We start from the raw sequence: 26225 nt of genomic DNA on the forward strand, positions 1-26225 counted from the left end.
TTGTATGCCATAGAAGGTTGTCACATTGACTCTCATACCACATCCTATAGCTATGTGTAGGATACTAAAGATTTAAGGTTTTCAAACAACAACTTAAACTACCGGTTAACCGGTTAATCGGTCGAACGATTATCCGAGTAACCGGTTAGGCAATAGTGTACGTTTTGACAACACTAGTATATATAAATCTCAATAAACTCCAATCGTTTTTCATTATTTATGAAATATACATAATTATAAATTTCAATGTTTAAAATTCCATATTAAGTATATCATTATCTGAAAAATTCTATATGTTAAATTAAAACAAATTCACATTGAAACATGAATTATTTGAATATATCCTATATTTGGATTAAATTTCCAAACAACTGTAAGTGAATAAAAATGTTTTATTTTCTTTTAAATAATAAATTTATTTCTTCTTATAATTTTGAAAGTTTTCAGGAAACAACAATTCTAAAATGTAATATGACAGTCCAATCAAATGTTACTTAAGCTCTACTGCATTTAGATCAGCTACCCATAGCATGCATTGGTTTTTCTCCAGGTATGTCCTTGATAAGCAAAAGCAAATCATTTGATTTAATCTTTAGGATCTATATTCTTCATTATCCATGTATGTCCTTGGTAGATATATAAATAAAATATGTATTGTTTATAATGGTTCAACAACATTGTTAGCTCTAGCCATTGGAATAATTTCTTGTCGCAATTCCAAAGGTAAAATGTTTTCCACTAATACATTCAATGGCTGCTTCTCTGTTATAAAGCCTTGTCTGAAAATAAAAAGAATTAAGATGAAATATGGTCATAAATGCAGGCTATTATAAATATATGGGTGCAGATGTGCATTAGTTTTTCCATAGGCCATAATGGTAACATTTTCTTCTATTGCTCAGTCCATATCGTTAACTTGGATATGTGTGATAGCTCATTTCGAAGCTGAGACATTTTGACATATGTGGTTAAATTTTCGGGGTACGAACTGAGATGACTTTTTCCGTAAATTAGCAAACCCCAAGTATCCTTTTGTGATGCGGCTCCTCATGGTAAATAATCGCATTTTTAACACAATAAGTTCTTTGAAAATTTAATACTTTGAACACATTTAATAGCTCCATAGATTTTACACATTTATTCTGTGTTCCCCTACTTTCTAAATTAACTCAAATGGTTAAGCTCAGTCACTTGTTTATCATAGAAAAGTGTCAAATATCACTACACAGAGAATTTTTGTTTACACATGACTTTTGAGTTCCACATTTCAAGGCACATTAGGGATCTTGTCCCATATACAAAACAAAATTAAGGGAAAAAACTTTGATATCTCTGTTATGAGTTTATTTGTTTTAAGGCAAATCATGTAAGTTTCAATACTATGGATTCATTATTATATGTTGGATACCAATTTTTGTCAAATCAGTGTTGAAAGGTGAGCCACAAATTTAAATGTCCAACATTGTACAAGCTGTCTATATAGCTTGTCAGTAAATTTTGCCAAAACCTTGAAATCATACATATCCATGATTGCATAATTTTCCTCGATTCAAGGAAATTGGTCCCCAAGAAAAATAAAAGAATCCAGAGTATGCAATGTTCTGTAAGACCTAGACATTGCCCAATAGTTACTCACTTTTCCTCAACAGATGATAAAACATTTTCTTCTTATATGTGCCAATACCAAGAGGATTGATTTATTGTTGCTTTGTGATTTCTATTTTGCTTGTCTAATAATTTGCTTCGAAATTTTTCAAAATATTTTTTTAAATTTTATTTTATATAATTAAATGTTTTATAATTTTTCAATTTTTGCAAATATCATTTTCAGGCCTGGGATGGCTGAAATAATGTTCCAGTATTTTCCAGTTTTCCAGGTATAGTGTGAATCTGTCAGTTAGATATCACATACAGATTTAATAACCGTAAGATATGTGCAAACATTAATTGATGTGCAGGATACACAAATACATTATGTCAGAGAAGAGACTAAAAATCATATGACCCATTCCTGCAAGTTATAGAAGCCCTGTGCAATATAACCCAGGGGACAAGGTTCCTCATTAAAGCTTTTGACATAAAAACATTTGGACAAGAAGCATAACCAACTATGGCAACTAGAAATATATATAAGTTGCAATAACTTGTTTCCAAATCCACTATAAATAAATATGTTTAAATTAAACTAACAAGAAATAATATATATGACCATACTATTATGCATATTTTTAGGGGCCAGCTGAAGGACATCTACGGGTGCGGGAATTCTCGCTACATTGAAGACCCATTGGTTGCCTTCGGCTGTTGTTTGCTCTATGGTTGGGTGGTTGTCGCTTTGACATATTCACCATTTCCTTTCTCAATTTTACATGTTTAATTATATAGAAAAAATCTAATTTCTTTATTTTTCATATATTTTGTAGAGATTTCTTGATTTGTCAAAATCCAATTAGAAATGAAAAAAATATAAGAAGATTTTGCAGAGATATGTTTTAAAAGATATTTACTAAAATAAGAAAAGCAAAAAATAAGTGTTACTTGGGAAATTAATTTGATATGTTATGGAATTGTAAACATGGTAAAAGCAGAATAATGAAAATAAGATGCAGTGAAAATTACTTAGCAGTGAATTTTTGCTTTACAGCTGTAAGGTTTTATTAAAGACAGCAACCTTAATAAAGCCACATTTGTGGTTTTTTTTTCCTAGACATAAAACTTATCACTGAAGTTCAATTCAAAACAATTTTTAGGTCAAATAAAAAAAAGTGAGGTTGTATAAATTAGAAAACCCAAAATGCCATAAACATGATAAAGGTAATGGATGTTCTGGAAAATTGTATATATTTTTTACTCTGCATCATTTTGTACATAGTAATCTCACCTTCTCATCAAGAGTTCCACATCAGATTCATCAATCGTTTTTCTCCCAGCATGCAATGCAAATGCCTCTAAAGTTTTAAAGGTATTTTCAAAATATGTATCAGTGCTGCAATAAAAAAATCAAAGGTTTTATTTCTTTTTGTTCAGTATCAGCTCAAATTATTTACTTAAACAGAAAACAGAATAATAGTTTCAAAAACTTGCAACCCTCTCATCCTCTCGATTAATCAAATGATTCTCTCGTATGCAGTTTTCAATATCACCAAAATGGTACCATCTGCATGTTTTTCAATTCAAGAACATAAAAAAAAAAAATAAGATCAAGAAAATCATCATTAAAAGGCAATACATAGCTCCAATAAATACTGTAAATTCAGAAATTATTGCGTGCATTTATTATTGCGATTTTGTCATTTTACACTTGAATGCGATTTTAATTTTTACGATTTTAAGAAAAGTCATGCTTAATTCAGTTAAAATATTACAAAATGCGAGTTTTAATTATTGCGTTTACAACTCAGTCGCATTATTCGCAATAATAAAAACCTCGCAATAATTTCTGAATTTACAGTAGCCATTCCATAATTATTGATAGCATGATCAGTCTTATGAATTTTTGTGACTGTTGTATAATGTGTCATCATAATAATACAAGTGTACTTTGCAGTTTCTATCTATCTTTAGGAAGATAATGATAAATAAGTCAAAATTTGTAATTTAAGGGAAATAACATGTGCAAAGTATCAACCATTCTTTGAATGTATTTTGACCTTGTATTGCTGACGATTGTTCTGTTCACATTTCTTTCCATCTATTTCAGTTTGTTTTTTTATAAGAGGCAAAAAGACAAAAATTACATGAATTAGTCAACCAACGTCTTTAAAGGAAAATATTACTTGAAGCAGTTGTGATTGATTGTTGTTTGCTTAATGTCCAGTGGCAAACAGTTGTGAGATGGTTATTTAAATAGGTCTTTTTTATGCATCCACATATCTTACTATTTAATGAGTTCATCCATAGTGTCAGGAGCAGCTTTCATGTTACAGAAATGCTGAAAGGCCTGTTTTATTGTATTGTTTGGTAATACTGAAGACACTGTTTTTTTACTTTTCTTTGTATCTTGTTTCTTCTGAGGAATTGGTCTGTAAAAAAAAGTTATGTCATACAATTAATTTATATAGCAAATAAAAACAGCTGTTGTGAAGAAGATTACTTCAAAATCAAATTCAAATCACAATAGTAAAGATACGAAATCACATATACAAAACGAAAATGGCTCTCAATGAAACTGGAAATTCTCTAGCAATTCAAGCTCACAAAATAATACATTCTACTCCTTGATTTTATAAATATAAATATACTTGACCTTGCGAAATCACTTTAAAAAACAAATTTACACCACACCCACTAATTGGGGACAACAGGAATATACAGCATCTATCTAATTAAAGCTCTCCCACATTTAATTCTGAAATGGGAGGTACTGATAGAATTAGAACACTGCTTAAAATATTTTTAAAGAATCACCTTGGTATTTGTTTCTGGACAGGTCTAACAGGTGCAGGTGTACTGCTGTATATTGGTGTAGGTATCTGTGAAATATCTCCTCTCAAGTGGGGCGTCTTTAGTTTGTATAACTCTATAGTATCCAGCTGCAATGCATATACATTTTTATTTATCATACTATACTGTTTTTACAGGTAAGTCTGTTGTTCTCACTTCAGAAACAGTTTCAACCAATTCAATATAAAATATGTAGCAAAATTAATTTCCTCATTACATTGGAGGTACATGAAGTATAAATTAACATTTGACTTCAGAAGAAGAAAATTAATTAACCCATTGGTGGCCTTTGGCTGTTGTCTGCTCTATAGTCCAGTTGTTGTCTCTTTGACACATTCCCCATTTCCATTCTCAATTCTAACACATGAGACAAACATATAGTGCATTTCTTAGTAGTAATTGGACACTTTTGACATAAGAGTTTTCTACTTTTTGAAAAAAACACTCCCAAATAATTTTGTTTGTAAAGTGATAAGTTTGGTAATCAGTTAGCATGGTTAGACATGCTAGATGTGCTTTGGTTATTTGGTTATTATCAATGATAGATAACTGACATCTCTATTATTCATTACTTTGTTTGCAATCAGTTTTAATCAGCTTACAAGTATACTGTAGAAACATTAATTTTTGTGGGGTTAAAATTTTGTGGTTTTGTCTCTATATAAGATTTAATGAGGATTTAATTTCGTGGTTTCAATAAATGAAAGTGATATTATATGTAGGTTAAATTTTCGTGGGGGTTTTAATATCGTGGATATATTCTTTCCACAAAATACACGAAATTAAATCCTCCACAAAAAATTCTGCTTTTACAGTATATGTTTTTCGTGGTGTAAATATTTATTATCCAATTTACTGAGAAAAAAAATCATTTTGATTGATTGAAACATTTTTTTCATCCTGTTCATCATTCATCAATGTTTATTGGTCATAGTTTGATTAATTTTTTGTTTGTTTGGTATAATTAATAAATGATATACACCAGTGACATTATTTTTGTTTGTCCATGCATTGATATTGTGAGTCACAAAGAAAATTTTAAAAATTAACAATCTTGTAAATTGTAAACTAGATAATATCCATGATATCAGCTCCATTTTTGTAATATGATAAACCTTAAGTTTGACATGCAAATTATCTAGCTATTAAATGCACCAACTTCATTTAAAAGAAATTAAGGGCCATTTATATGCATAATTATGCATAAAAGCCTCATCAGGTAATTGTTTACAATTTCTGAATATTAAAAGTACTCAGCTGTCTAGAATTGACCTCAATCAAGAATCAGTTCAACTTACCTCCTCACCAGATTCCTCTTCACTTTCACGTACCTCCAACCCATCAGTTACTGCTAAAATATTACAAAATGAAGGCCATGAAAAATTGATTATAAACATGATAAGGAATTACTATTTACTACAAGAAATAACAATGCTGAATATTGGCAAAGTCAGTCACATCCAAAAAACTTATTGATAAATAGTGTCACATGGACAAATGTAGGATCATTGAGTAGGGTCATTACACCATGTTAAAATAGCCTATTGGATACTGCATTTTCAGAAATTATTGTGTGCTTAATAACTGCATTACTTCAAGAATGGACAATACAGCAAGACTTATAATCTCAATCTCAGAAAATCTGCAAACAGATAATGCATTATAAAGATATGAGATTCAAGTTCTTATAATTTTCACCAAGTAGCATTTTTCACATTTAAAAAAAAACTCGCAATAATTGCGGGATTTGCAGTATATCATTGATTTTACAAAATTAATGATTTTTTAATTTGTATTTCAAAATTTAAAGTACTGAAATAGTATATTCTCTTACCCTGTTGTGACACATTAACTGATTTATGTGACAACTTCCTAAGTGAACTGTTTGTACTTGGCAGTGATGAATTCGCCATGTTTTCTCCAAGATTTGATTTATTTCTAACTGATCTGTTTGGAGTTCCAGATGATTTAGCATTGTTTGAAATATTCATTGACAAATTTTTAATCGGTATTCTTCCTGGAGTCATGTTCACTGAATTGCCCGTCATAGGAACTCTTTTTGGAGTGGAACCAGATGATGGGGTAACTGGTACCCTGCTTGGTGTACCAAGATGTTTATTTATAAGAATTCTGGCTGGTGTACTACTGGATAAAGGCTTAATATTCTCAAGTATTGTTACATTAGAACTCAGTGGTGTTCTCATAGGTGGCTTTAGCTTTGACTGCGACCTTATCTGGCTTCTTGGTGTTTTCTCAGTCTTACTATCCTGTTCATCATTTTGTACAGACATCAATATATCCTTAGTCCTATTTTGAGATTTTTGGTTGTTCTTCTTCAGAATAGTACCAGAAGATGGCATCATTGCGTTCAATGCTTTTACTGGTGATTTGTAAGATGGTGTCTGACCATGATCTTCAATTTGTCTGTTCTGTGAAGTGTCCATACGAGATTTAGTCAATCTAGACTTGTCAGCATTATCATATGAAACAGGTATATCTGCAGTGTGTGACAGACTTGATTCAGTTTCTCCTAATTCACCTTGTAATGATCCATCAGTTTCTCCCGATTCATTCTGTGATGATTCATTTGTTTTTACCGCCTCCCTAGGTGTATTTGTTGTTCTTGATAGAGTGGCATTAAATGCTGAGGGGTGTACAGATGAAGATGTATCAAGAGCAGTACTTCTCCTTGATGGAGTCAGGCCAGACTTGTCAGGAGATTGAAGTGTTGGAGATTTGTGTAGGTTTTCAGTCCTCCTTGACAGAGTCAGGTCAGATGTTTTTGGAGATTGAAATGTTGTAGATCTGTTAAAGGTCTCAGTTCTCCTTGATGGAGTCAAATCAGACTCCACATGAGATGAAATATTGTTTTTGAATTGAGTCCTTCTTGATGGTGTTAAGTCTTCATGTTCATGCAATGCTGACGACCTACTGACAATCTTAGTTCTTCGTGAGGGTGTTAAGTCTGAATTATTGTCAATCTGAGTTCTTTGTGATGGTGTTAAGTCTGATTCACTGATAATCTGAGTTCTCCTTGAGGGTGTTAAGTCTAAATTACTGTCAATCCGAGTTCTTCCTGACGGTGTTGAGGCTAATTCACTGACAACCTGTGTTCTTCGGGATGGTGAAAAGTCTGATTCGTATGGAACATGAAATGCTGTTGACCTATTTAGAGTACCAGTCCTTTGTGATCTTGTAAGATCTGTTTGATTCAACAATGAATCCTTCAAATTAAGAGGTCTTTTTGATGGAGTCAAATCTGAGTCAGTAGTCACGTTAACATTTTGAATACTTTTTGATGGAGTAAAGTTTTGTTCTATTATCAATGAACCTTCTTTTGACTTGTCTGGAGTTATATTTCTATTTGATGGGGACAAGTTTGATTCAACAGGCAATGAAACCATTGGGGACCTGACTGATGTTCTTCTTGATGGTGTCAAATCTTCATGTGGTGTTGACTTTCCTGGACTAAAATAAGACCTATTGTTCATGGATCTTTCTAAGACCTGTGTATGTAGTGACCCCATGGATAATCTACTAGACATCCTCTGACCTCTTCTAAATGTTTGAATATCTGAAATAAACAACAATTCTTTAGTCCAAATACTGTTGTGTGAATTACCTCAATTGCTGATTGTAAAAAGATCATAAAACCATGAAAAAATACTTGAATCTTGAAACTAATTTCATAAACACAGGAAACTAAAAGGGACAACAGCAGTTTAAAGAAATTTTTGGTAGCAAACCAGTGTTAAAGTGAGGTGTTTGTTGAATGAAAGAGATGTATAAATATGCATTCCCAAACACATGTATTGCATATGTATGAAATCCTTGCTTCAAACATTATTCTTATATTAATGGCAGTAAGTTTCTAGACACTAAACAATTTTTTAATGTTTTATGATGTAGGTAAACATATCAGTCAATATGGGTATATGAATATTCATTTCATATAAAAAAAAAAAACAACCTTAAAGTTCCATTAGGTTATTGAAAAAAAATTAAAGCAGAAAATCAAAATAGTGACTTCAAATAATTTAAAATATAAATGACAAATACATCTATTTGACAGCAACCCAATAACACAAAAATCTTTAAATACATCTTCTCTATTAAAAAAGAATTTGACGTGTGAAATTGATTTCTATGCACATCAAGAAATCACTTTTTCAAACATTTAAAGTCAAGTACAGAAAAAAAACGTCTGGTTAATAAAATGTAAAAAAAAGTAAATGTAGTGCAATATAATTAAGAAACAACAATAATTGTGTGTTAACATCAAACCTGAATGTTCCTCTTCTGTTTCATCATCACCCATAACACCAGCATCAGATCCACTTCCTGTAAAACATGGAGAAAGTCAAATAAGGAAAAAAACAATGTTGTGAGAGTTGTTTTCCATTACTTGTGATATTTAAAGGTGTTTGAGGGATGTTATGGGGGAGGGAGCTGAAGAAATGGGTGTTTGTGTGTATGCCAAAGTGATAAATCAAATCTTTTTTTAAATGTGTTCACATTTGATGTTTGGTATTGGCACAAAAAAAAGAAATTCATTTACTTTTATGATTTTGAGGTAGTGAAACTTGTTAAATTACTTACACTTGAATATATATATATATATATATCGATGTCTATATAGCATTTAATATTTTAAATAAATTTGGTGAAATCAATGTCACAGCAAGATATTATTTTAAGTATGATGTATACCTATTTTTCCTTTCAATCCTTGTGAGAACTGTTCTAACGTTATATGATTGAGATTTTGTCGTCTGCTGTCTTGTTGAGGCATCCTGATATGACTTCTGTCACTTTCTGAACTGAAAAACAAAGTTAAAATAAGGCTGCACCTTATTTATCTGGTATATGAAACACAAATGAAAATTAATATTTCCATCATATATCCATAATAATAAATATAAGTAACCATCCAGATTTTTTTTTTTAGAAAACTCATGTTTAAGGAAATGAATTTATGGATCTCTTGACCTTTTAAATTTCTAATTATGCAAAATTTTTTTTTTTTAAAGAATATGGAATAAAAACTGGTTATATAACACAAATTTTACTATATTTATATAGAAAAGTAAAATGTGGTATGATTTCCAATAAAACCAAATTTAATATAAAAAATAAGTGAAGTGATGTTAGAGTAAATTATATGTGACTTACTTCAATGAGTCTACCAGTACATCAAGGGTAACATCAGGTGGAATCTCAGGGGTGTCTTCTGAATCACTGCTAAACATCCTATCTTTTGTCTGATTGGCTGAAACAATAAAATGAAAACATTATGAAATAATACTGAAACTAAACTGAATAAATTTAACTGACTTGGTGTGTTTTTCAGTGGAGTCAACTGCAGGGGTATATGCATTTTAGAATCTTGAATTGTAAAGATTTTGTATTACAAAAGCAACAAATCATTCAATTAATATTCATAATACCGCAGAGAATGAAATTATTTCTTCTTGGTGTTGGATGAACTTGCTAAATGATTGTAGCCATTCTCCCATCATGTTTTCCTTGGTTGTGACATCACTGCCATAAGGGCTATTCCATTTAAACATAGATCAACCCACAGGAAGGCATTTTGAAACCACTTCTAGTGGTGGGTGCCCTTTTCAAAGTTTTGATGAGGACAATCCTTCAAAATTTGTAAAAATGCTTCTCTGGGTGGCTGCCCTATTGTCATAGTGCCTTCCTGGGGGTTGATGTATGTTTAAATGGAATAGCCCTAACAAATTTAGTACATTTATTTGTAAAACATGGAAAATGATAATATGAGAAGATTTCTGCCATTTTTGTCTGTAAAAGGTCCTAGAAGTCAATGATGTTTAAAACTATAATTGTTTTCATAAAACTATAACCCTAGCATGTATGATTGCAATGTTGCCTTTTAGCAGGAGAGACAATAGTTATCTCCCTTTTCATTGTTTTTTTTCTCTCAGGAAAACAGTACCCTGACTATGCCTAGTACTTTTTTCATCAAATAATACTATGTTGTTTTGAAAAGAATTCTATTTCAGTTGACATAATATCATGTGTAAAGTAAAGTAAATGACTATATGACATAGGTTTTACATTAATCACATGACAAGGTCACATGATCTCACCAGCGGTCAGGTTATGCATCCCTTGTGTAAATTGCTGTAGAGTGATATGATGTTGGTTTTGTCTTTCTTTCTGTGATATAGTCATTGAGCCAGTATCTTCATTATGTCTGAAATTAAAAGAAAATAAATTATTTCAACCATACTTTAAAAATCCAAAAGATATGAATTTTATCTTGGTCAATGGTTCTTAAGTTAACAATCAAAAGGATTGGTTGAATAGTTTTCAAGTTAACACACAAAAGGATTAGTTGAGTAACCCTCAAGTTATCAAGTTAACAAACAAAGGGATTTGGAGTTGCCCATCTTTTTAAAATCAAAGTGCTCATCAAAAATCAATGAGCCATACATAGATCAACATCAATAAGATACAAGACATGCAAAATCACCATATATATAGAAAAAAAGGTAAACTTGTTGACCAAATTGACAGAAATAAATATTACTACATTGGTTGCAATGAATTATTATGTTTCCTAGCAAATAAAAAACAAATAGTTTCACATGTAATATAAACTTGTTTTGGCAAGAAAATGTTGATGACATTGCATCAAAAAGCAAATTAAGAATGCGTAGAAAACAATATAATTCCTTGCATTTTCTCCTTAACTTCCATTGAAAAAATAAGTGTAATAATAAAAATAATCACTGAATTCAAATATTGAAAAATATTCAACTTAAAACCTTTTAACAACACTCTTAAAAAATCTTGCTTTAAGCACATTCATGATTTAATGTGTTGTTAGGTTAGTTGAACAGTTTTCTTTATATGAAATCTTCAATAAGTTACTCTATAAATAAAGACAAATATAGAACTAACAATTTTTCACTGTGACCACTGATTTTAAGTCTTGGCTACAGGCAAAATTTGTTACTGGGAACTTTGACTATTTCCCTCTACTACTTACATTGGTGAATGAGTGACATGAAGGGTTTCATTAGGCAGTATGATATCTGATTCACTATCCAGCTCACTCTCATTCACTGCCCTCTGGACAGGTGTCTCCTCTGGTGCTAAAAATAACATTATCATTTTACATTATTAGATATTTATTTGATTTTTGGTTAATTGAAAATGATGTACATGTGTTATACATTTATTGGACCAATAAAATTTACTCCAGCTTCTATGATTGATTGATTGATAGTTATTGCTACAAAAGAATTTTATCTATTTATTTTGTCAAATTTTTCTGTCTGTTGAGTGTCATGGTCATGATTGATGTTGATTGCATTTAAAAAGATTACCATTATTAATAAATCCTTCCAATGCTGTTCTTGGGGTAATAACGTCATCCCGAACATCAGACTGTATAATTGGAGTAAAAGTTTTGGACCGTCTACGTAGTACACGAACAAATGGTGTCTGTGTTTTGTGATCATGCATATAAGATTCAATCTGAAAAATAGAGCAATAACTATAACAGGTTGACATACTGGGTGACTTTTTAAAAATCAGACTAGTACAAATACATAAACAGACAACAATGAAAATTCACATCCACACACAAAGTTATTGTAGTTGACCTACCTATGATAACTGTAGAAACATTAGTTTCATGGTTTTGTTTTTAAATTCCCTTTCATGGGGATTTATTATTTGTGGATTCTAAGAATGTTAAATTAATATTCTTCGTTGGATAAAATATTTTGAGGTTTTAATTTTGTGGATGATACATGTATGATATCTATTCAAAAATGTCATTGATATACACCTCACCAAAAATTAGGAGTCCTCGGGATTAGGAATTTATGACAGTGATGGGAAGGAATAAATATTGTTTGTAAAAGTCTGTCTCAGTTACACATATACAATGTAAATTTATACATTGCACATGTAAATGGCAGTTATTACATCAAAATAAAACACTAAATAAGGTCATCAACATTGTATGATTAAGTGCCTGAAAACTCCTTTTTAGTTACATGTAAGCATAGAAGACTTTCAAAAATGAAGGTCATTATTTTCTAAAAAAAATAGACATTGTAATTTGATGTTACTGAAAATATGTTCACTGTTACAAAAGTAGGATTTTTCTGTTCGCAAGATGTTTTTTGTGGATGTTGAGTTAACAGACAGACAGTTACCATTGATCTTGGTGTTTGTTTGTGGATGCTAGCTATAAGAGTTAACAGACAGACAGTTTACCATTGATCTTGGTGTTTGTTTCACAGCTAGAGAGGATCTTCTTCTCTTTTTCTGATTAGGAACAGTTTCATTGAAATGTCTGTCTTCTGGAGATCTTGTTCTAGCTCTTGTCCTCTTTACAGGAGCTGTAGTTGGAACATTTTCAATGAATGCTTGCAACATTGACCTTGGTGTGTCCTTTTTAGCCATTATTTTATAAAATAATGATAAAAATCAATAAGATTTAAAGTGATGTCAAAGATAAAATTCCTACCAATATGATTTTTTATTATATACATGAAATAATTCAGTTACTTTTTTACCAGAAAATATGCTGAAAACTTTTTTTCCAATAAATGTTTATATACAACATGTACAATCATGTGAATTTTTTTTTTGAACTTTATAGCCAGATGTTTGGGTTGAGACAGGGTTCCGTGTTGAAGACAGTTCTTTGACCTAAAAGGCCTAAAATAGTTTTTCTTTTAAAAATTGTGACTTGGATGTAGCGTTGTCTCATTAGCACTCATATCACATCTTCTTTTCAAACCTTTAGAGAATCTAAACTTATAATTGTTATATAATATGGTACGATTATTATTATGTTTTTTCTTACTTAATTTAATTATAATTAAAGACTTCTAACAACAGATAACAACTTAGAAAATTCTAATCTTTACAGGGCTGTCAAGTCTCACACATTCAGCGTGAGATTCACGCATGTTCATGTTTTTTAGCAGTATTATCCGTTGATCTATTGTTTTTCCTCTTTAATCTTTTCAATTTTGGCCAATTCTCACGCATTTACTTCATGAAAGGTTGGCAGAACTGTCTTTACCTACACAATGTAGCCTTGTTTTCTGTGACAGTGAAATCTCCAAGTCTAATCATATATTATATTCAATATTAATAATAACTGGAGGCTTGCTACAGCTGGCCCTTAAACAAAAATTTATACCAGTTCAGTGATAAGGCCAAAAAAATATATATATCTGTTTCCTGTTTCCCAACCGACCCTGACTCAAACCCCCTGACCGTAGATCTTTTTATTCAAATCTGGAAAAAAATCGTTTCCGGTCTGGAAAAATTTGTTTCCAGTCCAATCCAGATCTGTATCTTACTATGCCCAAACAATCAAAATGGCTGCCCCCAGCAACAATTAAGGTTTAAAAAATGTCGGAACTGGGAGGATTATTCAATTAAAGCTTCTTTACAATATACCACTTATTTATAATGTCAAACCTCAGCTACTGTCCTCTTACATGCCATGGCACTTCTGCAGTGAACATAACACAAAGAAAATAAAAAAAATACAAGAAAGAGCACTCAGATTTATTTACGACGACTACACAAATTCTTATGATACATTTCATGAACAGTCTAAGCTACAATGTACCAGCACTAAAAATCAGGCGATTGAGAACCATGATATTAGAGACATAAAATAATTAATAAATCTAGTCCAAAATTCCTACATAACTTGGTAAATATTAAAGCAAATTCATATAACTTCAGGTACAAAGGCATAGCAGATATACCATGGCCAAAAACAACAAGATATGGTAAGAAAAAGCTTTAGTTATGAGGCAGCAAAACTCTGGAACTCCTTGCAATGAGGCAAGGAGCTTATCAACTTATGGCCAATTCAAAAATTTTATCTCCACCTGGTGTATTTCAGGAAAATGTACATGTAGTTCTTGTAAATAATGTACTTACTTGCTGCCCCATAACTTGATCTCTAAGCCTGCAGTTTGTTTTGTGTTTTTATTTTTATCCTTTTGCAGATATTTTATTTTTATTTAGCCATTTATTCTTCTGCTTATGCATTACCTTCGCTATAGCTGCATGCAGTCTGTTGTTTGTGCTTATGATGCTTAATTTTGCATGTGCTACTTAGGATATAAACTATACTATGTGCTACTATATATGTGCTGATATTAGACATTTGTTATAATATATCTTGCTAAGCTTTTAGTTTTATTCTGCATGTGCTATCTATGCATTGATATATATGTGCTGTCTGTCTGTATGTTTGTGTTGTGTGTGTATCTGATGTTATTACATGTATGTTTTGTTTGATTTAAATATCAGTTGGTTAAAGAGCTCTTGAGAGCTCATGTTCCTTGTTGTTAGGCAGTGTCTGCGCATACCCGCATGCCGGAACAAATAGTCAAATTGCCGTTCTAGGCTGCGCATACCCACATCCGGTTTTCTAATAAATGAAATGAGAAATATATACGAAAATTATCGATAATATAGGGATTTCGTGTAGAACAAGTAAAGAATATGAAAAAATAATATTTTCAAATTGTATTTATGAAATAATGATTCATAATAAACATTGCAAAATTAAATGCACAATGATGGAAAATGTAACTGTACAGTCCCTGAAAAGAAAAAAAGTAAAATAAAACTACTTAAATTAAAGCTTGAGTTTATAAAAATTAAAGAAGCAAGTAATTATATCAATTTTAACCAATTATAAAAGATTCATGTAACTAATTAAGATTTGGAACAAATTTTACATATATCAAATATGATTGTTTTGGCACAGCTTTTAACCCGGCTGCACATTTCAAATGTTGCCAGCCTACATTCATGTTTCATTATTCATTATTACTTGCTTCTTTAAATTTTAATTTTTATAAACTCAAGCTATAATTTTAGTAGTTTAAATATTTTAAAACTTTAGTTTCTGTTTTTCTCTTACACTGGACTCTGAGACTACTATAACACATGTGTTATAGTAGTCTCAGAGGGACTGAACAGTTTCATTTTCCATCATTGTGCATATAATTTTGCAATGTTTATTATGTATCATTATTTAATAAATACAATTTGAAAATATTATTAATTTTCGTACTCTTCACTCGTTCTACACGTTTTATTCCCATATTATCGATAATTTCCGTAGATATTTCAAGTTTTATACCCCATCTGATGGCATTTTATTAGAAAACCGGATGTGGGTACGCACAGCAAAAATGGCAATTTGACTATTCGTACCTGCATCTTCTTCTTTTCTTCGTATAAGCTTCCTCTGGTAGGAACACCCCTCTTTTGAGGGTAATATGGTTAAAAGTCTAACTATATACACACTCCAAGAATATATACACTTGCTTAAAATCTAAAATAGACTTTAAATAAAAAGTTTTTAAGATTGAGTGATAATTGTCAACCGCCATTACGCACTTATACTTATCAGTTTTAGCCTCGAGTTGTGCATCTTATAACACATATCTTTCGTGAGCATTTCTAGTTCCTCTATTTTGAGCTTACTTTCACTAAATATATATGAGAAGTTTGTACAGTCAATTATAAGGACTGTAATTTGATGTCTATCAAAGAATGTCTCTTTCCACTTCCTTTCTCCAATAAATTTCGTTACATGGTTTTTAATAGGGTTGAAAGTTTCTTTTCTTGTTTCACTTAATGCTGAGCAGGTAGTAAGCATATGAGTAAGGTCTTCTGGTTCTTGATTGCACATTTGACAAGTTGGAGCAATTTCATATCTGCTGAATTTGTGCCGATCAGCTTGTAGGGTGTACGTTCGTGTCATCATCCTACTTTTGATTATACCTTTTCGAACATCAAGAATGCGGGTACGCACAGACACTGCCTTGTTGTTATGTATATGCAACCCGACTTTAAATAATGATTACTGTAGTCTGTACTTTACTTTAATAAAGCATTAAATCATTTTGGGTACAGAACCCTTACCAAACATGACATTTAACAGACTGCAAATCTGACAGGGAGTGCAAAAATTTTAAAAAATCCGACCTACCGAACCTGATTTATTTGCCTTGGCAGCAGGAAACATACATACACTTTTTTGGCCTAAAGATCGTCATACTAAACTCAGAAATATTCCCATGTTACTTAAAGGTTAACTATCTCTGCCTTAAACTCTTATGGTTTTATTCAAATCATTGATTGACAAAGACATGATCATTAAGAAAAAAATATGGTAAATGACCGAAACGACCAAGGACGAGGTGGTGAAATTTATGACAAAACAACACACCGGTTTTTGGCCGAAAATCCTCGAAAGTGTTTTAAACAGACTAACCATTGAATGATTTGTTTAGAAATTATGTGTTGTATCAATTGTTTTTTACCTCAACCTTTTAGTTTTATTTGTTTTGGTCACTTTTTATCGACGTATTCAGGTGGAGTATTTGTAAACATTCAAAACTTCCGCCAATATTTCTGGTTTCCGGTGATTGTAAAATAAAAACGTCAAAATGACCGACACAGCAACGAAAATAGCACTCTTTTAAATACATTTAACAAATTATTCCTACAAATATAAAAGTTCAAACGAAAAAACATACCGGTAACACTTTCACTTCAGATTTTTTAAAATTGATTATTCTATTTTTTTTTGGAGTAAATAACGATAATTGAAAGTACTGAATTTATAATCAACACTTTATCGTGCACAACTAGACGGCGCCATCTACTGGAGCAGCATCGGCATGGCTTACAACCCTCAATTTAGCGATATAGGTTCACAGTTCGTTCAGGCATATTATCAGGCTTATGAAGCAGCAGCTAATCCAGAGGACAGAGCTGTGAAGTTAGCCGGATTTTATCATGTATGGGAATGTATACCTAATTTAGTGGAATTTCTCTCTTACTTTGGGTCTTTCACCACAATTTGAAAACATAAAAAATATAAAAATCTTACAGCTTTTACATTAATGCTAGCAAGACAAATCTTTTTTTGACTTGCTTAATTTGTTTGCGTCAATGTTTGCTCAAGCATGGCAATTAAGAGGGGCGGGGCTTCAGCTTGTATACATCATACTTAAATTTTATTGGAGGTTATGTTTGAAGTTAAGGACACTAAATTTTAAAACATCACAAGATGACAAGAGCAATCGTTGAAATGGAAGCCAAAAAATTGTATTTGTTTTTCCTCGAAATTAAGCATTTTCATCATCCAAGGCCACACTTAAAAATATTTTGGTTTGCCCAAACCCTACCCAAATGTTGAGACAGTGGGTAGGTAGGTAGGCATTTTCTTTTCTTTTTTCAAAAAAAGAAATTGAAGTATCAGATGTTTATTAGTCTTCATTCCTATTTGTTTAAAAAAAAACTTCTTCAAATCAGGACAATAAAAGAATTTGAGTAGGCAGCTTTATTCTGGGTAGGTAGCGTTTGGGCAAACAAACCTATTATTTATTTTGGCCCAACTGAAAAGACTGTCTTCATGTACTTTTATAACAACAAAATAGCTATTCGAACACACCTACTCTGAATACATGAATACTTTGTCTTGAAAACGTAAAAAGCAAGAATATTTGATGCATCAATTTGCTTCAGATTCTATCATTTTTATTTAACAAAGCTACAGGTTGACTTTATAACATAAAGAAATCACAGTACTAAAAGATGAAATATATGGGTCAAATGAAATACCTATGTAATGAATCACAAAATCAGAGTAGGTGTGTTTCGAATAGAGTTTTTGTTTTACTAAAAGTACTTGATGACACATATCTATCTTTTTAATAAGCAATTAATCGTCTGTCTTAATTTCTTTAATTATCAATATAAAAAAAATGATGTTTCATCAACTTGGTAAAAATTGGAAATGTCTGATGACAGAAGCGACTGAAAGCAAGTATGGTCAAGAACAGGGCAACTTGTCTTTGCTTTTGGGGGTTGGGGAAAACGAAGTGACGGTCGGAAAAGCGACTTCTTCGCCCAAGTCGCCTGGTAGCGTGAGCCCTGGGGTGTCATTAATAACAATGATTAAACCCTGGTCAACTGTTGTTATTCAGTCATAACAAAAACTGGATGTGGGATCATGTTCCTATGTCTACACCTACCTAAGTCCAAATATCTTCTGATCTTGCAAGGCTATGGAAGGCGTCACAGAAAAATTAAAGTAGCCTTGAAAGAAGTCATAATTATTTGGATAATCTGTAAAAAGTCTGTAGACTAGTCACATGCATATATGCTTAAATTACATAGTTGTGGTATGTATCATCCAAAATGTGCCCTTTTTTAATCATATGTACATGTGTTTCTCATTAATAAAAAAAACAACAACACAACATTGGTGTATTACCATGATTTCAAACACCACCATTATAAAAAATACCTCTGTCATATCCTACACCACAATTCATGATATATCACAACTAGTGCTGGCAAATAATTACCATCATTTTTAATGTAAAAAAGTAATTGAATTACAGAAGTATCCTGAATGTGGGACAACTCATAGGTCAACTAGGACCAATTATAATGATATAGTAGTTATCTCCCCTTATGTTATTAAGTTGGGAAATGTTTGTTAAAACCGTCTAATAATTTCTACTGGTTACAATGTCATACCAAATTTAAAACAATATTTACTGTTCAACAATTAATTATCTTCTATTTAATTTCAGGACACTTGTTTTTTTACATTTGAAGATTTTGCAGCACAAGGCAAAGAAGCTATACTTAATAAGATAAAGGTAATTATTTGAACAATTTTTCAAACAAAGATTTGAGGTTACTGTGTTACATGTAAGAGACCTCTTATGTCAGTATTTATTTATATGTGTCAGATAAAAAAGATTCATAAGAGTCTTGTACTTGTTTATTTTGATTTTAGAATATGTATACTGTTTTGTAAGCTACATGTACATGTGTAACAATTCTACAAAGAAAACTAATGGCCTTATTTATTTACATTTGACAATGTTTTGTTAGATCAAAATCAGTGATGAGATAAATGCCATACATATAACGTCAAGAACAGTTGGTCAGAGCGAATACCTCAGTATTAGGTCACCGTCATGTATGTTTTTTTTTTTTTTAAAGAAGATCCAATTAAAAAATGTTTATTGACTAAATGAGTATATCGGGGAAATTGGCTATTTTTTTCTATCTTTATGACTATTTGATTTGCTGGAGTCTTGTACATACATAGATTTATTAGTGTTTGCATTGGCATTCCTGGAACTATTTTGTTTATTCTGACTTATTTTCCATTGGTCAACAATTGAGATGACAAATGTATGCTGAATTTATCAGAGCTGATTACATTTTTTTTCAATCTTCAGAGTTTACCAATTACAAAAATAGCACATAATGTAACGAAGTGTGATTGTCAACCAATGGCTGATGGAGGTGTTATAGTAATGATTATAGGTCAACTTAAGGTAAGTGTCAATCAGCACTGGGTGGAGCCAGTTTTATAGTAGTGATAATAGGTCAACTTAAGGTAAGTGTCAATCAGCACTGGGTGGAGCCAGTGTTATAGTAGTGATTATAGGTCAACGTAAGGTAAGTGTCAATCAGCACTGGGTGGAGCCAGTTTTATAGTAGTGATTATAGGTCAACTTAAAGTAAGTGTCAATCAGCACTGGGTGGAGCCAGTGTTATAGTAGTGATTATAGGTCAACTTAAGGTAAGTGTCAATCAGCACTGGGTGGAGCCAGTGTTATAGTAGTGATTATAGGTCAACTTAAGGTAAGTGTCAATCAGCACTGGGTGGAGCCAGTGTTATAGTAGTGATAATAGGTCAACTTAAGGTAAGTGTCAATCAGCACTGGGTGGAGCCAGTTTTATAGTAGTGATTATAGGTCAACTTAAGGTAAGTGTCAATCAGCACTGGGTGGAGCCAGTTTTATAGAAGTGATTATAGGTCAACTTAAGGGGGTAGACCTTGGTTCAGGGAGATAACTCTTTAAATCAGTTATGCGTTTGTAAAAGTCAAGTTCATCAATGTATTTTAAGTATTTACCTGAAACAGATTGAAAATAATCTATGTAACCTAGAAGCTTAGAATATATTTTTGAAAATGGTTGACACAAACGTACTGATGATTTTAAGAGTTATTTCCCTTAACCTAGGTCTACCTCCTTAAGGTAAGTGTCAATCAGCACTGGGTGGAGCCAGTTTTATAGTAGTGATTATAGGTCAACTTAAGGTAAGTGTACATTACTAATCAATGGAGCTAGTGATTTAGTAGTGGTTATTACTGTTAATCAAGTTTCGTTATTATGGTAAATCAAGTTTAGATTTCTCAAACTTTTGTTATTAAATGTAAAAATGACACTATTTGTGCTCATTTAATACACAATTTAAAATCTTGATGCACTTTTGGATTTCCCAGTTTTAAGAATGATGAGTTTAGACTGATTTTCATTAATCTAGGATTCATTGATTGGCCTAGGCAGAACCATGTAGACTACAATGAGAAAAAAACAGCAATTTTAAAACGTTAAAAAAAGAAACATTCTGGGGCTTATACAATTAATTATATATAGTATGGATTTAGCTCATTTTTGAAGGCAGTATAGTGCCTTATAATTGATATTTAACTTTTCTAGTCTCTGGGGGATACATGTAGTTGTCGTATTGACAATCCTACATCTCCTTATTTATATTTTGTATGAAATCAGAAGTCTTGCAACAATGCAAAAAATAAGATCATGAAAAATCATAATTTTAAATTCATATTATATGAATGACAGAGTTATCTGTTGAGAAATGGCATTAACTTTATATAATTTATATTCCAGACAGACGATGATCCACCCATGCCCTATGCTCATACGTTTATTTTGAAAGCTGATTCTAATTCATTTTTTATAGCACATGAATTTTTCCGATTGTGTGTACATAACTTTTAATGAATGAAGTTCCATAGACAATGTATGATTGTCATAACCCAGGATTGTGACTGAAGAGCAGATATAGATGAAGACTTATTCCACATTATAGTCAAGCCTTGGAAGGATTTTTGGTGCACCTTTACTTATTCTGCAGTATTTGCATTAATGTGTTTGTTTTTGTTGATCATGTCTTTATAATGTAAATGTAGTGCACATTGCATCCAAATAGAAATTTGTGTTCATTTAATATTAAAAAATTATGTATGGTATATAAAAAATATAAAGTTAAACCACTTCCAGTTATAGGGAATGTGAAATTGCTTTTGTATCCTCCATGCTAGAAAAGTGTTTATATTTTTACACTGTTTAAAAGATTTTTTTGGTTGCTTTGCCTTACTTTTTGTCTTGTTTGTCATGCTGGACACCATATATTACCTTTTACCTGTAGACAATGTACAAATGATGTATTTATCATATTATGTAGATAATGGGTTTAAATTTTGATTGTCACATAATATTTTTTTGAAAACTAAAAACCATCAAGAATGAATTAATAAAACCATATCAGTAGGGTACTCTGTCATGTTAAAGAAACAAAATAAGTATTTTGATCTGATTGTATTTATTGTGGGTTACTTGGTACCAGTAGGGTGTGTCTTGTCAATGATTAAAATAAACAATCAATGAAACAAACATATAAGTGTGTAAAAACAAGAAATATCATTTGTAGTGTAACAGTATATTCATATACTGTAAATTCAGAAATTATTGCGTGCAATTTTTATTGCGATTTTGTCGTTATAGACTTAACTGCTATTTTAATTTTGACCATTTTGAGAAAAATCCTGTTTAATTCATGTAAAATATTTGAAAATGCAAGATTAAATTATTGCGATACAGCTTTGTCGCATATTTCGCAATAATAAAAACCTTGCAATAATTTCTGAATTTACAGTAATATTTTTATTATATTTTTGAAAATAATAGTAATAGAAAATAATACAAATCAAAAATAGTAGTATATTTTAAAATTGCTTTTGAGAAGGGCCAAGATTTTTTTGTGTGTGTTACTCTAAACTAAGCAATATAAAACCAGAGTAGTATCAATCTTATAAATTGAAAATTCATTAAAAAAGTAGGTCACTTGTGAACCAGGTATAGCTGAATGAACAAAGCTTGCTGTAGTCATGGTTATGAATTGAAATGTTGTAATTTCTGAAGAATTATAGTTAAATTAAAAGTTGTAGGCCTCGTCTTTAAATTCAGAAGCTGTTTTTAAGAGATTCATTTGTTGATGCAAATTGTATTAAACTAGCATCCAATTCGTTAAGTAAACTTATCCCTAACAAATACAAACTGAAATGAATTTCATGATGATGGTATAATGTTATTGTTGGCAAATAATTACATTTAATACAAATTCAATATTTAAGCAGAAAAAGAAGTGCCATCTCAAGAGCCTGCTATGTTTAGATTTTCTAATGTTGTATAATTATAGATTATCGTTGATTATCTCAACGAGATTGGTTTTCTCGCTTGAGCTGGTACAGCGAAAGTGAGAAAAGCAATCGAGTTGAGATGATCAATGATAATCTGTTTATCGCTATTTTACCTATGACGACGTTGTCAATTTCAATGTCAATTTCGTTAGCAACGCCACGTGGCCTCCTTAGTTTCTAGCAATAATTTTTCCATCTCAAGCGAGAAGCATGATATGAAAATTATCACAAAAAAAGATCAAAGAAAAAATGCACAAAATAGCGATAAATGAATTTCTATAAGGTACGAACTACTGAATCTCTCTCTTCTTTAATCTAAAACTAAAATGTTTGAATTATTTTTAAAAAAATGTCGGCAAAAAAGATTAAAAAACATATTTATAACATCATGACTCTCAGTGTTTGTAAATACTGCAAACAAATAAATAGTAACAAAACAATTAACAATACCATGAACGCGATATTGTATTTTTGGATAGCAGTCATACTTAAAAATGTAATAGTGTTATGAGCACAAAGCCTGAATTTGCAATGATATTAACATAAATACATATACATGAAGATAATTGTTTTATTAGCAATAAAACGATATTGACATATTTTTATACAAATAAATGTCCAAATATAAAGATTTTTTTTTTACTATCTTAAAAGTCAATAATGAAGGTTATTTGTCAGAACAAAGGATAATAAGAAGTATTGAGTACCAAAACAAAGCTGCAAGCTGTTTTATTGTTCACAAAATTGACAAATTTTTATTTTTAGATACACAGAATCTAATCAGCTGAATTTTTATTTTACTTTCAAAATTTTTGTCCTGAGTTGATTTCCCTCATCATTTGATACCACTCTTAAGCCTTTCATGTATGCTTTTGTCACTAATAAGTTTCAATATATATGTGTCCTTAACCATGCTTGTTGCGTCAAGATAATAAGAAGTACATGTAATAGCAATATTTGTTATGAATTTTCACAATCACCATTAGTTGTTGGTGATATAAGTATGAGTGTCTCAATATAAAGTTTAAAAACAATTACATATTAACATGCAAAATTACATATTTTAAACCTTCATTTAGATTTATAAAAAGCTTTGAGGTTTCCTTGTGTAACAATATTACCACATTGAGTTAACATATGTAACAGAATTATGCATGATCTGCTGTTTTAATGGTTTTAGACAAAGGTGTTGAATGGTCATTGTATGTATTGATATAGAACATGTGATGTATTCCAATGAATCGTAGTTTTGCAGAAAATTTATTATATATTTGTTTGTAGGCCAGATACATATATGTGTTGAAGCTAATAATTGGCAGCCCTGTAATTTTCTTAACAAACTCTTCAATTAAAAGATAGAATGTTACTCTTTGGAAATTGTTTGCTGTTTCAGTTACAAATTTGTAGCTTAAATTCCTTTAAAGCTATTTACGCCAACTGAGCTGTCAATGGCACAGACTTTGAACACATTCAGAACTTTGAAAATGCATTGTTGATATATATCTTGAAAGACATCATATATAACAGATATTTAATGTTGACTAGCTGCTCCTGCTGTCTCATTGACATATAAACTTGTTAGTTTATCAATACACATAATGATATATTACAGCATGTAACATCTTAACGATCTGTATCTCAGAAATACCACAATGTAATGGAGTGTTGTTTCATATTTGTTATCATTGTATATTAATTGAATCATCTCTAATTTTGTATTAGGTTTAGCATTGAAAGAATATATAAAACAGTTTAAATCATTTATTCTTATAGTTTTTGTCTCGCCTTGACAGAGTCAAAAGTGAGACATAGATATGCTGTTTCTGGTGGTATGAGTTTGTGATAAGTTTTAGCTTATGGTGAACCACTATTGGAAGGTCGATGATATTTGGTATGCATTTGTATTTGCATTGTGACATCTTATTTTCAATGGAAATTATTTGGCCCTGCTCCCTCAGTCATGGTCTATTGACTTTGAAACTTTTGCCTAGTTAACAAGTATTTATAGTTTGTGATTAGATCAGTTTAAGATGAACTGCTAATGTTAAGTAAATGATATTTGGTGTGGAAATTTATTTTCTTTGCAAGTATTGTTTCCATTGAGATTATATAAGCCCCACTCTTTCATCATAGTTTAATGACTTTAAAACTTTAAAAAAGTTTACAAATTACTGTTTCGTTTAGATTTGTTTAAAAGTAATGACTTATAACATGTATAATAAGTCTATGGTATTTAGTTTGCAGTTGTATTAGCATTGGCTCATCTCATTTTTAGAGATCGTTTAGCCATGTAAAAGAGGGAAGAAAGATTCCAAAGGGACAGTCAAACTCATAAATCTAAAACAAACTGACAAATGCCATGGCTAAAAATGAAGAAGACAAACAGAAAAACAATAGTACACATGAAACAACATAGAAAACCAAAGAATAAACAACACGAACCCCACCAAAAACTAGGGGTGATCTCAGGTGCTCCGGAAGGGTAAGCAGATCCTGCTCCACATACATATGTGATATCAAATCTGGTAAATAGTCTAATTCGGTAGGTCACTTTCATGAAAGGGAAGGGGATTGTAGTTATGGAACTTATCCGATATCATTTGTGAAACGGTTATTCCGTAACGGTCAACCAACTCGAGATGGTGTCTACAAAATTTACGAAGGGATGATTTCAACTGCACCATTTGAAACTCTTGGTTTAATAGCTTCCTTGTGAGCAGCAACCCTCTATCTAGAAAATCATGATAGGAAATATCGTATCAATTGGGAGATATATACCCTGTATGCAGGTGCTGCTGGAATGTTGCTACTTAGAAATGGAAAGTTCCCAATTGGAAAGCTGAAATCATCTCTTTTGTCGTAAAGTTTTGTTTTCAACCGACCCTCATTGTCAATTTCTAGATGTAAGTCAAGATATGAAGCCGACTTAACTGTATCTGTAGTATCCTTTATCTCTAGTTCAATGGGATAGATGCGGTCCACATAGTCACCAAATTTTGGAAGTATTTAGTGAAAGAACATCATCTATATAGCGGAAAGTAGAGTGTAAGGATATTGCTAACTTCTTATCTTTCTTCCTAAGAATGGAATGCCGACAGTCTGTTGAAAAACACGTCCTCCGAACGTAACAAATATGTTGTCAATCAAAAAATCAAGCATCTTAATAATATCAGTTTCAGAGAATTTTTTGTTTGAATCAGACTGATCCTTTACAAAGTAGGATTTATTCCTTCCTAAGACAAGAAACTTGTATCTACTTGGCCATTCTTTTTTTAATACCAACTCTTTCAATTTGTCTTTTAGTTTGGACTGTGGAATACTTGTGTAAAGAGTAGAAAAGTCAAATGTTTTAATACTGTTACAAGATGAAAGAGGATTGTATGTACTCTAAAAGATCTTTGGAATTTTTAAGTATCCA

The 26225-nt window shown here is 31.3% G+C and overlaps 2 protein-coding genes across 5 annotated transcripts; one reads left to right on the plus strand and one right to left on the minus strand.

Moving 5' to 3' along the window:
- Positions 1-397: 397 nt before the first annotated feature.
- On the minus strand, positions 398-16906 carry LOC134721905 (mucin-17-like). 4 transcript variants are annotated; one of them, XM_063585189.1, is made up of 14 exons: positions 16806-16906; positions 12706-12895; positions 11805-11955; positions 11465-11570; positions 10560-10666; positions 9616-9712; positions 9154-9263; positions 8728-8784; positions 6278-8017; positions 5742-5794; positions 4408-4532; positions 3879-4022; positions 2882-2986; positions 399-779 (listed from the first exon to the last, which is right to left on the minus strand). In XM_063585189.1, exons 2-14 carry the CDS (start codon positions 12892-12894, stop codon positions 659-661), a joined length of 3105 nt encoding a protein of 1034 aa, XP_063441259.1. In that variant the 5' UTR covers position 12895; positions 16806-16906; the 3' UTR covers positions 399-658. The 4 variants fall into 4 exon arrangements, with proteins under 4 accessions (XP_063441261.1, XP_063441259.1, XP_063441260.1 ...); XM_063585190.1 differs by having other exon boundaries at positions 16812-16899; XM_063585191.1 differs by lacking the exon at positions 16806-16906 and having other exon boundaries at positions 398-779; positions 5742-5791.
- A 202-nt stretch (positions 16907-17108) lies between these two features.
- LOC134721906 (nuclear transport factor 2-like) lies at positions 17109-24567 on the plus strand. Its single transcript, XM_063585193.1, has 4 exons — positions 17109-17285; positions 19092-19160; positions 19752-19850; positions 21216-24567. Exons 1-4 carry the CDS (start codon positions 17166-17168, stop codon positions 21324-21326), a joined length of 399 nt encoding a protein of 132 aa, XP_063441263.1. The 5' UTR covers positions 17109-17165; the 3' UTR covers positions 21327-24567.
- Positions 24568-26225: the final 1658 nt, after the last annotated feature.

This window comes from Mytilus trossulus, chromosome 6 (assembly GCF_036588685.1).
Source record: "Mytilus trossulus isolate FHL-02 chromosome 6, PNRI_Mtr1.1.1.hap1, whole genome shotgun sequence".
In the NCBI taxonomy this organism is placed as follows: domain Eukaryota; kingdom Metazoa; phylum Mollusca; class Bivalvia; order Mytilida; family Mytilidae; genus Mytilus; species Mytilus trossulus.

Coding starts and splice junctions, on each gene's coding strand:
- LOC134721905 (XM_063585189.1), bottom strand. CDS start 12,894: ATGGCTAAAAAGGACACACCAAGGTCAATGTTGCAAGCATTCATTGAA. Junction 8,785..9,153: donor AGGATTGAAAGGAAAAATAG/GTATACATCATA, acceptor CATGTTTTACAG/GAAGTGGATCTGATGCTGGT. Junction 4,533..5,741: donor AAGAGGAATCTGGTGAGGAG/GTAAGTTGAACT, acceptor TATGCATTGCAG/CTGGATACTATAGAGTTATA.
- LOC134721906 (XM_063585193.1), top strand. CDS start 17,166: ATGGCTTACAACCCTCAATTTAGCGATATAGGTTCACAGTTCGTTCAG. Junction 17,286..19,091: donor AGTTAGCCGGATTTTATCAT/GTATGGGAATGT, acceptor ATTTAATTTCAG/GACACTTGTTTTTTTACATT. Junction 19,851..21,215: donor TGATTATAGGTCAACTTAAG/GTAAGTGTCAAT, acceptor TTTATATTCCAG/ACAGACGATGATCCACCCAT.